The sequence below is a fragment of the Otolemur garnettii genome, unplaced genomic scaffold (genome assembly GCF_000181295.1).
Source record: "Otolemur garnettii isolate 467f Iridium unplaced genomic scaffold, OtoGar3 scaffold00260, whole genome shotgun sequence".
Taxonomy (NCBI): domain Eukaryota; kingdom Metazoa; phylum Chordata; class Mammalia; order Primates; family Galagidae; genus Otolemur; species Otolemur garnettii.
This window is the reverse complement of record NW_003852655.1, coordinates 857,330-872,327: the sequence shown is the minus strand read 5'-3', so window position 1 is coordinate 872,327 and position 14,998 is coordinate 857,330. Positions and strand designations below refer to the sequence as shown.

At 49.2% G+C, this 14,998-nt stretch overlaps 1 protein-coding gene across 2 annotated transcripts in view; it reads left to right on the top strand.

The window, feature by feature from the left end:
• Window positions 1-14,998, top strand: part of AP2A2 (adaptor related protein complex 2 alpha 2 subunit) — a 106,293-nt gene that overhangs the window by 27,436 nt on the left and 63,859 nt on the right. For both annotated transcript variants that reach the window (XM_012813330.2, XM_012813332.2), the window contains exon 2: window positions 12,526-12,594. In XM_012813330.2, coding sequence (XP_012668784.1) covers window positions 12,526-12,594 — 69 coding nt within the window. The remainder of the gene's footprint in view (window positions 1-12,525; window positions 12,595-14,998) is intronic.

Genomic DNA, 14,998 nt, shown 5'->3' with positions numbered 1-14,998 from the left:
GGGATTCGAACCCGCCACCTTAGGTGTACGTGGCTGGCGCCTTAGCTGGTTGAGCTATAGGCGCCGAGCCAAAACAGAGACATTTTAAATTTATTATTATTATTTTAGAGACAGGGTCTCACTCTGTTTCCCAGGCTCGATTGTAGTGGTGCCGTCATAGCTCACTGCAGACTTGAACTCTGGAGCTCGAGCACCCCGCCTGGCTGAGCCTCCTAAGTTGTTGGGATTATAGGTACCCACCACTGTGTCCAGCCACTGGAGAAATATTAAGGAAGGAAGGTGATAGGGTAAATGAGGATGTGGCTGTTCAGTTTTAAGTTGAGGGACCAGGGTTGGCCCTGCTGTGAAGGTAGCAGTTGAGCAGAGACATGGGACGAGTGAAGCAGTGGGCCATGGAGAAGCTGGGGAGGGCATCTTGGGCAGAGTGAACAGTAAGTGCAGCATGTGTGGAGGCCTGGGGGGCCCGTGTGGCTATATAGCAGGTGGTAGGTGATGAGGTCCATGGGGGGACAGGTGGCATAGGGCCTTTTGTAGGGCATCATGAAGATTGCAGCCTTTTCTTTCTTTCTTTCTTTTTTTTTTTTTTTGAGACAGAATCTCACTTTGCCAACCATAGTAGAGTGCCATGGTGTCCTAGCTTACAGCAACCTCAAACTTCTGGGCTCAAGCGATTCTTTTGCCTCAGCCTCCTGAGTAGCTGGGATTAGAGGTACCTGCCACAACACCTGGCTACTTTTATAGATGAGGTTTTGCCTCTGGTTCAGGCTGGTCTTGAACTTCTGAGCTCAGGCAATCTACTCTCCTTGGCCTCCTAAGTGCTGGAATTACAAGTGTGAGCCACCATGCCCAGTCAGATTGTAGCTTTTTCTTGAATGTCCTTGTAATGCAGGGTGGTCAGTGGAGTGAAATGAGTAGTGGGAAGGGACAATGAGCAGCTTTGGAGAGGGCCAGGTGTGGTGGGTGACATGGGGCCGATGTTTGGGTCAGTTCTTGCCATGCTGACAGGGTGTTGGAGATGGTCCAGGGGAGGGAGAACACTGTGGGCCCCATTGCAGAGAGGTGTGAGTGGCAGCAGGACACATCCAAGGAGTTGGGGTGACTCCTACTGAGAGTAGGGCCTAGGGGGCCAGGGATGCAACTGGAGGCCAAGAGCAGGTAGCCAGGAGCAGACTGTGGGAGCCTCCTCCAGGGAGGTGGGCCACTTGGGAATGTCCAGGAGAGGAATGACACTGTGTAATTTATTTTTATCAGTAGAGGATGGGTTTTAGCCAGTTAGGAGAAGGTGGGTCACTGTGGTCTAGAGGGGATGGAGAGAGTCTGAGTCTGACAGTAGGGTGGAAGGACAGGAGTGAACTTGGGATGTTTAGAAAGTAGAATTGATGAGAGGCGGCTCGGCGCCTGTGGCTCAACCGGCTAAGGCGCCAGCCACGTACACCTAAGGTGGCGGGTTCGAATCCCCAGCCCAGACCCGCCTAACAACAATGACGGCTGCAACCAAAAAATAGCTGGTCGTTGTGGCGGGCGCCTGTGGTCCCAGCTACTTGGGAGGCTGAGGCAGGAGACTCGCTTGAGCCCAGGAGTTGGAGGTTGCTGTGAGCTATAATGCTACGGCACTGTACCCAGGGGGACAGCTTGAGGCTCCGTCTCAAAAAAAAAAAAAGGAAAAGAATTGATGAGAGGCCTTGAATCTATACAAGAAATGCCAATTAGCCTAGATGGTGGGTGAGAATCTCTGTCAATCTAGCTCTCTGTAAAAGCAGTGGAAACACTGGTAAAAATGGTTAAAATCAGTTTTGTCAGAACTCTGAAAATTAGCCAAAGATTGCAACAACCCAAGGAGCATTTGTCTGTGAAAACCTGCTGGAGCTCTACACTGGCTGTTCTCCTTCTCCCTCTAGTTGGCTGGTCATTTTGAAAACCAGCAGTCCAGCCAACAGCCTTGAGTTCGTAGGGGGCAGATTGGTTTGGAGCTCCTCAGAAAATCCCATTTGCAGGCTTGGTGCCTGTAGCTCAGTGAGTAGGGCCCCAGCCATATACACTGAGGCTGGCAGGTTCAAGCCCGACCTGGGCCTGCTAAACAACAATGACAACTGCAAACCAAAATAGCTGGGTGTTATGGTGGGCGTTTGTAGTCCCAGCTACTTGGGAGGCTGAGGCAAGAGAATCGCTTAAGCTCAAGAGTTTGAGGTTTCTGTGAGCTGTGATGCTACAGCACTCTATTGAGGGCAGTAAAGTGAGACTTGGTCTCAAAAAAAAAAAAAAAAAAAGAAAAGAAAGAAAATCCCATTTGCAGAGTTCATGGAGGTGCAGATCAGGTCTGGAGCTCCTCAGGAAACCCCATCTGGAGAGCATTCTTACTAATTTGTTTTTCTTTTAAAACTGGGGCCTACTCTGTCTCTCAGACTAGAGGTCAGTGGCTCAGTCATAGCATACTGCATGCAGCCTCGAATTCCTGGGCTCAAGGGATCCTCCTACTTCAGCCTCTCAGTAGCTGGTGATATAGGTATGTGTCCCTATGCCTGGCTAATTTTTAAAACTTTTTTGTAAAGATGGAGTCTTACTATATTGCCCAGGGTGGCCTCAAACTCTTGGCCTGAAGCAGTCCTCCTGCCTCTGCCTGCCAAAGTGCTGGGATTACAGGCATGTAAGTGAGCCACTATTGTTACCATCTGACCTGTTCTGCGGCTCTGGAATAGCCCACTTCTGAGCTTGTCATTATTTAAGGTACCAGAGATCTCTCAGTGGGAATAGCCCTGTCCTTAGGTCATTTGCATAATATCACAACTGCTGCGTCTGTCACTAGCTGGGGGCAGTCAAGATTCTGGTCAAAACTTGAAGTTCTGAAGAAGGAGAGGCCGTTAAAGGGTTTTGAAAGCTCTGGTAGATCCTTGGGGTCTAGCGCTGTGCCTGTCCTGTGCATGTGCAGGTGCAACTGAAAAGGGCTCAGACAGCGTTATGATCGCCTGGTGCTAGCAGCATGCCCTCAGCACTCACTCTTCAACGTCTGAGAGAATTATGGATTCAGGGGGTTTAACGAAATCTCTGACCAATCATTAGTTGACCACTAAGCTAATTGAGCATTGACTCTCCTGAAATCATGGTGGTCAGGAAGCAGTGAGTGGTCTGACACACAGCGTGCTGAGAGAGAGACTGTCAGCTGAATTCTGCATCCATCAAAACTGTCCTTTGAAAATGGAGAAATTTAGATATTACTGGATAAACAAAAACTGAGGGAATGTGTTGCCATGATTGTACCTCATTGTAGCTTTGAACTTCTGGACTGCAGCAATCCTCCTGCCTCAGCCTCTGGAGTAGCTGGGACTACAGGCAGAGGCCTAGAGGTGTGCACCACTGCACCTGTCTAATTTAAACTTTTTTTTTTTTTTTTTTTTTGTTTCATTATTTGGTTGGGGCTGGGTTTGAACCTACCACCTCCAGCTTACGGGGCCAGTGCCCTACTCCTTTGAGCCACAGGTGCTGCCTTTAAACTTTTTTTTGAGATAGGGTCTCAAGTCCTGGCCTCAAGTTATCCTCTTGCCCTGGCCTCCCACAGTGTTGAGATTATAGGCAGGAGCCACCACACCAGCCAGTTCTTGATTCTAAAACTTAATGCACAGTGTGGCACCTGTGGCTCAAAGGAGTAGGGAGCTGGCCCCATATACTGTAGGTGGCAGGTTTAAACCCGGCCCCAGCCAAAAACTGCAAAAAAAAACAAAAACAAAAAACTTAATGCACAGTGGGTAAGATAGTGTGGTGCTGATGTGAGGGCAGATATGTAGATGGTGGACTAGCACAGAGAGCGCAGAGGTAAATATTTACATTTTCTATCAATTGATTTTCAACAGGAAGACAATTCAAGAGGGGAAAAGAATAGCCTTAAACAGTTGGTGCGGCTCGGCGCCTGTGGCTCAAGCGGCTAAGGCGCCAGCCACATACACCTAAGGTGGCGGGTTCGAATCCCCAGCCCGGGCCCGCCAAACAACAATGATGGCTGCAACCAAAAAATGGCCGGCGCTGTGGCGGGCGCCTGTGGTCCCAGCTACTTGGGAGGCTGAGGCAGGAGACTCGCTTGAGCCCAGGAGTTGGAGGTTGCTGTGAGCGTGATGCCATGGCACTCTACCCAGGGGGATAGCTTGAGGCTCCGTCTCAGAAAAAAAAAAAAAAAAAAAAAAAAAACAGTTGGTGCTGAGATAACTGGGTCCACATGCCAAGGAATGTAATTGGACAAAGAAATTAACTCAAAAATGGGCCATAAATCCAAACGTAAGAGCTAAATCTATAAAACTTTCACAAGAAAACATAGGAGTAAATCTTTCTGACCGTGGGAAATGATTTCTCATGTGACAACAGAAGTACAAGTGATTTTTAAAAAAAGACATTTGGGACTTTATAAATACATGTCCTGCAAAGTACTACCAAAAATATGAAAAGGCAACCTAGGGATGAGAGAAAATATTTGAAAATCTTCATTATCTGATAAAGGGCTTGAATGCAGGATATATAAAGAACTCAATGATAAGGCAACCCAATTAAAAATGGATGTTTGAAGTTTTCTTCTTCTTTTTTTTTGAGACAGTTTCATTATGTCACCCTTGGTAGAGGGCCGTGGCATTGCAGCTCACAGCAACCTCCAACTCTTGGGCTTACGGAATTCTCTTGCCTCAGCCTCCCAAGTAGCCGGGACTACAGACACCTGCCACAACGCCTGGCAATTGTCGTGGTTTAGCTGGCTTGGGCTGCGTTCCAACCCACCTGCTCTGGTGTATGTGGCTGGCCCTAGCTTTTTTTTTTTTTTTGGAGACAGAATTTCAAGCTGTTGACCTAGATAGAGTGCCGTGGTGTATAGTGCACAGGAACCTCAAACTTTTGGGCTTAAGCAATTCTCTTGCCTCAACCTCCCAAGTAGCTGGGGCTACAGGTGCCTGTCACAACACCTAGCTATTTTTTTTGTTTCAGCTGTCATTGTTTAGCAGGCCCAGGGCCAGGTTTGAACTTGCCAGCCTTGGTATATGTGGCTGGCGCCCTACCCACTGAGCTACGGGTGCCACTGATAAAGTATTTGAATATACATTTCTCCAAAGTAGATAAAAAGATGTTTAATAAGCACGTGAGAACCTGTTAGGAAAATGCAAGTTAAAACCACAGTAAGATGCTGTGTCACACCTGCCAGGATGGTTATAAAACTCTAAAAAGATAGACAATAACAAGTGTTTGCAAGTTTTTGGAGAAATTGGAGTCCTCAGTCTTTTCTGTAGGGATGTGAAATGGGGCTCCCCTTTGGAAAACATTAGTGCCTCAAAATGTTTAATATAAAATTACCACTCTGTGGTATCTACCAAGAGAAATGAAAACATGCTGATAGAGAAACTTATACATGAGTATTCATACTAATGTTATTCATAATAACTGAAGAGTGGAAACAACCCCCAAATCCATCAGGTGATGAATAAATAACAAAGTAGGATATGTCCCTAAACAGACCATTGTAACATTAAGCAATAAAAAGGGGTGAAGTACTGAATTGCTACCTTGAAGAGGTTGTACTGAGCGAATGGAGCCAGTCTCAGGACACAGGTGGTGGCTTGCTTCTGGCTATACAGTGTCTGCAGGGCTGTCTGTAGACTGTAGCACGGCCCCCGTGGCTGCCAGCTGGCGGGGGAAGGAAGGGCCAATGAGTGATTGTGATGGGCAGAGATTTCCATTTGGGGAGGTGAAAACTTTCTCAAATCAGATTGTAGTAATGGACAAGTCAGTATGCTAAAAGCCATTGAATTACATTCTTTAGATGTGTGAATCGTTTGGGGTGTGTGTTATTTCTCAATAAAGCTGTTAAAAAATGATATACCAATTAACATTTGTCAGAGATGGACGTGGATTTATCTTCTATGTTTTGTCAGCAGAACAATTTTAAATTTTCTTTGAACTCTGATTTGTTGTTGAGGATTCTGTTCTGAGACTTACCCTTCTGTATATCAGGACAGTGGGTGGAGCTGTCCCTGGTGATGGTCACAGTGGCTTTGCGAGGCTAGGTGCCCCTTGTCTCCTATGGCTCTCAGAGCAACTCTGTGGTAAGTGGTGCTCCTGGAACTGACTGATGCTGTCGGTTGATTAGCTCGGCCCATAAGTAAGAAATCATTAACCAGTGTGTTGTTCCTGAAGAATGACTGGCCACGATAATTCAAGAATTGGAATTTAGTAATTCCAAGAACTTTTATCAAAGCCCTCAGCTCGGAGCACATTCTTTGCTACCTGGTGAAAATCGTAACCTGCATTTGGGCCAGTGGCTGTGGCTCATCTGGTTACTCATTAGCCCCCAGTGCTGCTAAGTCTACAGGTGGTATCCTTCCAGGGAGAGGGAATGTGGGCTGGCTAAGACCATAATCTTTTTTGTGTGGAACAAGGTCAAGCTGTGGGGACTTGTCCCTGCAGGGTGATTACTCCAGCAGCTGCCTTCCCTGTAAGTCTGATTTCTGAAGTCAGGTAGTTCAGTCAGCCCTCTGATGCTAAATCTTTATTTAAAGACACTAGATTTGTTCCTACAAGGTGGGGTGATTGTTCCCTCTCTGTGCCTGTCACCACTGTGGAGGTGACACATTGATGATACACCTCCGACCACAGCATTTTTGGTACTTTTTTGTTTTTTTTGTTTTTTTTTTTTCAGACAGAGCCTCAAGCTATCCCCCTGGGTAGAGTGCTATGGCATCACGCTCACAGCAACCTCCCACTCCTGGGCTCAAGCGAGTCTCTTGCCTCAGCCTCCCAAGTAGCTGGGACTACAGGCGCCCGCCACAATGCCTGGCCATTTTTTGGTTGCAGCCGTCATTGTTGTTTGGTGGGCCCGGGCTGGGGATTCGAACCCGCCACCTTAGGTGTATGTGGCTGGCGCCTTAGCCGCTTGAGCCACAGGCGCCGAGCCGTACTTTTTGTTTTAATATTTTAAATTTAAATTTCTTTTTCTTCTTCTTCTTCCTCTCCCTCTTCTTCCTTTCGTCATCCTTCTTCCTCCTCCTTCCTTTTCCTCCTTCTTCCTCCTTCCTTCTTCCTCCTTCTTTTTCCTTCTTTCTTCTTCTTTTTTTAAGGCATACTCTTAGTCTGTCTTCTGGGTAGAATACCATAGCGTCATCTTAGCTCACGGCAACCTCAAACTCCTGGGCTCAAGGGATCCTCTTGCCTCAGCCTCTTGAGTAGTTGGGACCATAGGTGTCCAGCACAAACAACACCTGGATCATTTTTCAGTTTTTAGTAAAAATGAGGTCTCATTCTTGCTGAGGTTGGTCTCAAGCTCCTGAGGTCAAGAGCTCCCAGAGTGCTGGGATTACAGGCATGAGCCACTATGCCTGACCTAATTTTAATTTCTTTCTGAGTCGAGGTCTTGTTCTATCACCCAGGCTGGAGTGCCGTGTTGTCATTTGAGCTCACTGCAGCCTCTGACTCCTGGGCTCAAGCGATCCTCTTACCTCAACCTGCCAAGTAGCAGGGACTGCAGGTCTAGGCCTGGAAGTGCGCGCCACCATGCCTGGCTAATTTTTACATTTTTTTGGTAGGGATGGATTCTTGCTGTTGCCTAGGTTGGTCTCAAACTTCTGGCCTCAAGCAGTGTTTCTGCCTCAGCCTCCCAGACTAGAGGGATTACAGGAGAGCGATGGTGCCCGGCCCATTTTGGTAAATTCAGAACAGAGCTGTTGGTTTGAACATGTCAGTCTGCAAGTGGGCTGGCTGCCTGGCATCCATAGTCACAATGCTGTACTGCCTGGGAAACCCACCTGGGACAGATGTGCTCAGACCTAGCACAGCAGTTTGCTCTGCTGGTGTTTCCGGGCTGCTGGTCTGGGCTTGCTGCTCAATGATTGCCTTGCTCAGCTGGGTAGGGCAGCCATGTGAAGGCTGACATTCATGGCATGTGTGTCAGGCACCATGTCAAGGGCCCGTGCAGCCCTGTCCTCGTGCCAGTGTGGGTTGGTGTTGGTGTCTTCATCATCAGACCGGCCTTGGAGGTCATCTCAGAACCTGGGCATCATTGCTGCTGTGGGCACATGCATCCCTGTCTCTCTCAGAGTGAGGTGCTATGGAGTCCAGGTGCGTGTCTGCCCCAGGTGCAAGTCTGCCCTGCAGGGTCTGTCTGTCTGTGCCGGGGGCTCAGGATACTTCTCAGGCCTGGGGTCCCAGATGGTCAGACCTGCTCCTCACTGTGGGGAGGTTTCTAGAAAGGCAGCAGCCTTGCTGATAGTGGAGGGTGTGGGGAGGTCACATGCAGGGGCGGCAAATGCCTGAAAGCAGGGCCCTGTTGGTTGCTCTGATTACTCTTTGGGAGCTCGCCCTCAAGGGGTGGTGGGCCCCGGTCAGGGCCCTGTCAAGGCCTCTTGGCAGACCACAGAGGGGTTGTGGACGACACCCCCTGCACTTGGAAGGACTTGGGTGTTATGCGGGGCAGGATGGATTGAAGGACCCAGCTGGAGATGGGAGTATTATCCTGGATGTTTCTGGAGTCGGGGAGTGTGTCGAGGCCTCTTCTGCCCACAGCTTTGGCCTGAGTGCTCTCTCTCTCAAGCTTCGCTTGCACAGGCATGAGGCCATGAGGTTTTGTGGCTTCCCGTGGCTTTCCTTTTGAGGGACCTGTGGTTTGGAGGTGTTGCACAGTGACCAGAGGCTGCTCTGGGGCTTCCACCTCCAGGCCTGGCCCAGAGGGCACTGTGCTGTGCTGCCCATGGAGCCCTGACCTGCCCTGGTTTCAAAAAGTATGTGTGTGTGTGTGTCTGTGTCGTTTGTGTATTGTATGTATATATGGTGTGTGTCTGTGTGTGTGTTGTGCATGTGTTGTATGTATGGTGTATTGTGTGCATGTGTGTGTATATGTTGTGTCTTGTGTGTGTTCTGTGTTATTGTGGGTGGTGTGTATTTGTTGTGTGTTGTGCATGAGTTTGCATATATGTGTTGTTTGTGTGTGCATCGTATGTGTGCATGTGGTAGGGAGTGTGTGTGTGTTTAATGTGCGCATGTGTTGTGTATGAGTGTGTATGTGTGCAGGTGTGTGTGTGCATGTTGTAAATCAGCCAATTGAGAAAATGTTATAGATGAGAAGCTGTTTTTTTCCACAGAGGGAGTGTTACCTCTCCAACTCTAAATTGTGTGGTTTTAGTTTTATTTTATGATTGAATAATTTTAGATATAAATCCCAGGCAGTGCCTGTGGCTCAAAGGAGTAGAGTGCTGGCCCCATATGCTGGAGGTGGTGGATTCAAACCCAGCCCTGGCCCAAAATTGCAAAATCTATAAATCCCATTGAGGAAAATCAATTTAGCTCATTTAGTGTTACTTCTTTTCTAGACGGCCCCTGGGGTTTTAATTTTCTTTGCTTAGCGCTGACCCCTGTTGACCATGGATTTCCTGGGGCTTGTGGGGGAATCTAGTGTGTACTTGCCAGAAAGCATGCATGGGGCCCCTCCAAAAGCTTGTCAGCACAGATTGTGGGCATGTGAGAAGGGCATGCACGAACACAGACACGTGTGCATGCACAGATGCACATTGGCATGCGTGCACACACAGGCACACATACACTGGCACACATATACACACAGACATGCACACTGGCATGTGCACACAGACACGTGTGCATACACAGATGTGCACACAAGGTTTGCACCCTGGCTCATGTGCACACACAGGCACGTACACAGGCATGCCTGCACACAGGAATACACACTGTCACACGTGTGCACACAGGCACGCATACTGGCACACACAGGCACGCACACTGGCACACACAGGCACGCACACTGGCACGTTGCCTCCTGTGCAGAGCACTTTGTGCAAACCTTGTCCAGGCTATGGGTGATACTGGTTTTGTGGCTTCCCAGGGCTTTCATTTTGAAGGACCTATGGTTTGGAGGTGTCCCACAGTGACCAGAGGCTGCTCTAGGGCTCCCACCTTCAGGCCTGGCCCAGAGGGCACTGTGCTGTGCTGCTCAGGGAGCCAAAAGAACCTGCTTTAACAAAGCTGCTACTTTTTAAGAAAAATTTCAGGAAAAAGCTTTGCCCTTAACCTGCTACCTTGGAGTGAGGCTGCTGGCGCCACCCAGCATGCACGTGGGCTGAGGCACCTGCTCTGCTTCCTCCCGGGCCTTTCCCTGGCCAGCTGTCCTCACACAGGGAGGTGTGGGCCCTGCTCAGGATTTGTGTCTAGGACCAGCCTCCTGGGCACACACGGGGCTGGTAAGGGAGGGACTGGCATAGGTAGTCTGGTGGCTCTGTCCTGTTAATGGCTCTCAAGGTTGGGAGGCACTCTGTTAGCATCTGTCCTGTCACCTGAATGTCACCTGGATGGTGCTTGGTGAGGGAGCTGCCACACAGGCCTTTGGTTTTCCTGTCTTCTTCCATTTGGAGGTTTCTAGGGTGGGATTGGCTCAAGGGAGTATTCCTTTAATTTGGTAAAAATTAAACCTTTTTTCTTAGCAAGTATATAGTGAGAGATTGATGACATCCTGGGAGTGTCTGGGAGGAGGGGCTGTCACTGGGTAGGGCAGGCTAAGTTCTGGGGATGGCTGTCTAAGGCCAGGGGGTCTGTAGGTTGCTTGCTGTGGATCCGATGTGGGCAGGTTGCTGCCGAGGCCTCCCTGCTGCCTCAGATCTTTAGACCAGAGACTTGTGTGAGAGGGCCCCGTTCATAGTCAGCTTAATCTCTGCTTCCACAAAGTGGAGATCAGACCACTTACCCTGGGTGATGGGAGCAGTGTTTTTCCAGGGCCTGTTAGAGACACACAGCCCTGCTGGTCACCTTGCTCTCCCACTCAACTTCTACACTTAGTCCAGGGGGTTAAATGCCAGTGGCCTCCTCTTCTGTCCTCTGCCTGACATGAAGCCCCTTAAGCAACACGCTAGTGGGTATTGAATGTTTGTTGCCATTTTTCTGATGGACCTGCTGTCTTTTTTTGTACACTGGAGAATTCCCAGACTGGTGCAAGCTGAAAAAAATTCTTAGGCTGTTTTTCCTCATACCATAATCGACACAGAGGACTTCTGTGACCCCACAGTGTGGGAGGGTTTCTCCCTACCAGTCCACAGGCAGTCAGTTCTGCAGTGTGTGCGGGGGTGGGGGTCCTTGGATTCATTTCCTTTGCTGTCTACCTGGTGTCAGGTCCCACAGGATGAGGGCTCAGTTTTTAGAGGGTTCCCTGCTTCCAAGATCCATCAGCAGCCCCAGGTTGAATAGGGATCTTACCACCCTTGAGTTCCATAACTTGATAGAGCAGTTCACTGAGCTCAGGGAAGCACATTTGCTAGCTCATCACAGAGGGTCTTACTGAGGGTGTGGGTGGGAGGTTCATGTGGGCTGGGGTGCCAAGCTTCCATGCCTTCCCTGAGTACACCGCTTTCCCAGAACCCCCAGATGTTCAGCTGTCCAGAGGATCTCTGGACCCTGTCATCCTCTTGGGCCCTTTATGGGGACTTTATTGGACAGGCATGATTGACAGCCATGTGGAAATGTGCCTGGGCAGAAGGTGGTCTGATGCTAACAGGCTGCAGTGGGGACAGCCAGCAAGGCCTGTCTGTTCAGATTCTTCTAGGCCTTTCTGGGCAGCATTCCTTCCCCAGGGTGTGGGCAGGACCCTACTGAAGTGGTGGTGGGGGGTCTCGTGACCTATGATCAGACAAGGGAGGTCAGAGGGTTTCTTTATGGCCAAGACAGAAAGGTAGGGGAAGATTACAGTACATTTTTAGTACCGTGGCTTGCCTTGGGGAGAAAGAATAGTGGCTACAGAAATTATGAGTCAGGAACTGTGAGCAAAACCCAATATATGTGTAGAATATCACAATTGGATATTATAAACGTGGACTTGGTAGATTTTGTAGTCTGATGAATTTCATAAAAAGATAATTAGAAGCCTATAGTAGTTTGTGTACTTTTATTATGTTTGGCTGTGAAAATCAATTATGGAAGTAAACTATTATTGGCTGATAATGATTTATGGTAGAAAATGGTCAGTTCTAGAACTGTGGCAAAAGGAATGAACCCCCCCCTCCACCCCAACCAGGCGGCACTCATACTCAGTGGGTAGGGCGCCGGTCACATACACCAAGGCTGGAGGGTTCCAACCCGGCCTGGGTCAGCTAAATAACAATGACAACTGTGACAGAATATAGCCCGGCGTTGTGGCAGGTGCCTATAGTCCCACTATTCGGGAGGGTGAGGCAAGAGAATTACGTAAGCCCAAGAGTTTGAAGTTGTTGTGAGCTGTGAGGCAACATCGTGAGACTCTGTCTAAAAAACAAAACAAAACAAAACAAAAAACAAACCCCCCAGCATTAGTGGACTGGGCACCCTGACCTGGGTTCTGTGTGCTGGCACCTATAGTGCCATTCCCCTCAGGGTCCTGGGACCACAGGCACAAGAGGCAGATTCATTCCTGTTCCCTGGGTTCCTGGGGCTCCAGAGCTGCACCCAGTCCTGAAAGCTGCTGTCTGATCAGGGAATGGTGGTCCTCCGGAGAGTAGTTAAAGTAAGAATGTGTTTGTGTTTTCCTTCCCTCAGGCAAAAGTAAAGAAGCAGAAATAAAGAGGATAAACAAGGAACTGGCCAATATTAGATCAAAATTTAAAGGTAAGTATGTTTAACCTTTTCCATGAAATGTTCTGTTTTAAATTTTATACAGTAAGGACCCAGTCTTTTCAAACTTTTTTCACCCCTAAATCACAGTTTTCAGTTTGTACAGTTACTGTCATGGCTCTTATCAGAATTAAAAACTGTTTAAACAAGCTGCTAGTGACCCTGAGCTATTGAATGGCCTGTCCCTGAGTTAGCTGGGGTGGCCCCTCCTGGGGCCTGTCCCCTGGCGGTGGAGCAGCTCACCTTGGGACTGCATGCTCAGCTCTCACTGCAGTGGCTCAATCAGGGGCCTCGTGCATGAGAGGCTCAAGGGATAGACGCTCATACAACAAATTTTGCTCACTACTCTTGGAAGTGTTCCAGAGTCATCTGACCACCTGTGTTAAAGTGTTTCTTGCTGTGTTAACTGTAACTTATCATGTGACAGTGGACAGGAGTCTGACCCGCTCGCAGTAGGCCCCACTCTGCAAGCCAGTCTATGGTGTGCCTCTTTCCCAAACACTCTGATTTTGAAGAATTTCATAGTAGAGATTTAGTTTTCAGTACTTAAGACGTTTGTGAAGACCTGGTTAATCCAATAAAACCTCAGTGTTTCAGTTAGTTTGGCAAGTTAGAGACCTGGCCCCATTCTCTGTATAGACATCAGCTAATGTCGCCCAGAAGCAGTGGCGAAAGGAGAAGGCTGCACCGGAGGGAGGGCAGGAGACAGCCTGAGACTCACAGGATTTCCTGGGATAGGTGCTCTGTGGGTGCTTGAGTGTGGATAGCCTTTATTATCATGAAGCAGAAACTGAAACTGACTTGTTACTAACTGGCATATTCCCTACAGAGCCCTAGAAAGAGTGTTAGGTTATAATATTTTACAGCCAGTCCCAGGGATTCTCTAGAAGCTCCTGGAATTACTGGTGAAAGAGTTTGCTGGTATGTATTTTTTAGGGGAAGTGTTTGTAATTTTGGTTGCTTTGTAAAGGGTGGGAATATCATGAGGTAGTTAGGAGCAGGGCTACCCTGCCTGCCCATGTTCATATGTCTGCTCCCACTGCTGTGTCACCCGGGCACCTGCCTCACCTCCCACTGCTGTGTCACCCGGGCACCTGCCTCACCTCCCTCACCTCTCACTGCTGTGTCACCCGGGCACCTGCCTCACCTCCCTCACCTCTCACTGCTGTGTCGCACGGGCACCTGCCTCACCTCCCACACCTCCCACTGCTGTGTCGCCCCGGCACCTGCCTCACCTCCCACACCTCTCACTGCTATGTCACCTGGGCACCTGCCTCACCTCCCTCACCTCTCACTGCTGTGTCACCCGGGCACCTGCCTCACCTCCCACACCTCTCACTGCTGTGTCACCCGGGCACCTGCCTCACCTCCCACTGCTGTGTCACCCAGGCACCTGCCTCACCTCCCACACCATCCACTGCTGTGTCACCCGGGCACCTGCCTCACCTCCCTCACCTCCCACTGCTGTGTCGCCTGGGCACCTGCCTCACCTCCCTCACCTCCCACTGCTGTGTCGCCCGGGCACCTGCCTCACCTCCCTCACCTCTCACTGCTGTGTCACCCGGGCACCTGCCTCACCTCCCTCACCTCCCACTGCTGTGTCGCCCAGGCACTTACCTAACCCTCCTGCACCTCTCACTGCTGTCTCCTGGGCACCTCTTACCGCCATGTTACCTTGGGCACCTTTCTCAATCTTCTGCACTTCTTGTCTTTGATACAAGGGTTTGATTTGATGCCCAGGCTGGAGTGCACTCATTACCACTCACTGCAGTCTCAGATGCCTGGGCTCAAGTGATCCTCCTGCCTTAGCCTCCCAAGTAGCAGGAACTACTAGTGTCTGCAACAGTTAAGTTTTTAAACGGATCCTAGAAAAAGTGCTATGTACCTCGTTATTGGACATCACTGTGGTCACCATAGAAGTGCCCCCTTGGTTAGCTGTGTTCTGACACCTTCATAGCAAGTTTGGAAGTCTTTTTCTAGAATGGTCATTAGAGCTGTTGTCATTCAAAGTCTGATAATGAAGTTCATGAATTGATCCTAGAAAAAGTGTTACATACCTCATTGCTGAGTATCACATAGTCACTTCAGAAGTACTATTCCCCTTAGCCTTCTGGTGACCATAGTATAATTCAGGTTATTCAGCAGTGAGATGTGAAGCATTTTTCTAGGATCAGTTTGTGAACTTAATTGTTCGATCTCATATGTAAGTAGAATTGGGGTCTCACTATTGCTCAGGCTGGGCTCCAGCTCCTGGGCTCCTGTGACCCTCCTGCCTCTTACTTCAGCACTGGGATCAGAGGCGTGTGACTTGCATTCTGTCACACGTCTGTGTCTCTTTCCCCACTCTTTTTTTTTTTTTTGAGACAGAGCCTCAAGCTGTCCCCCTGGGTAGAGTGCC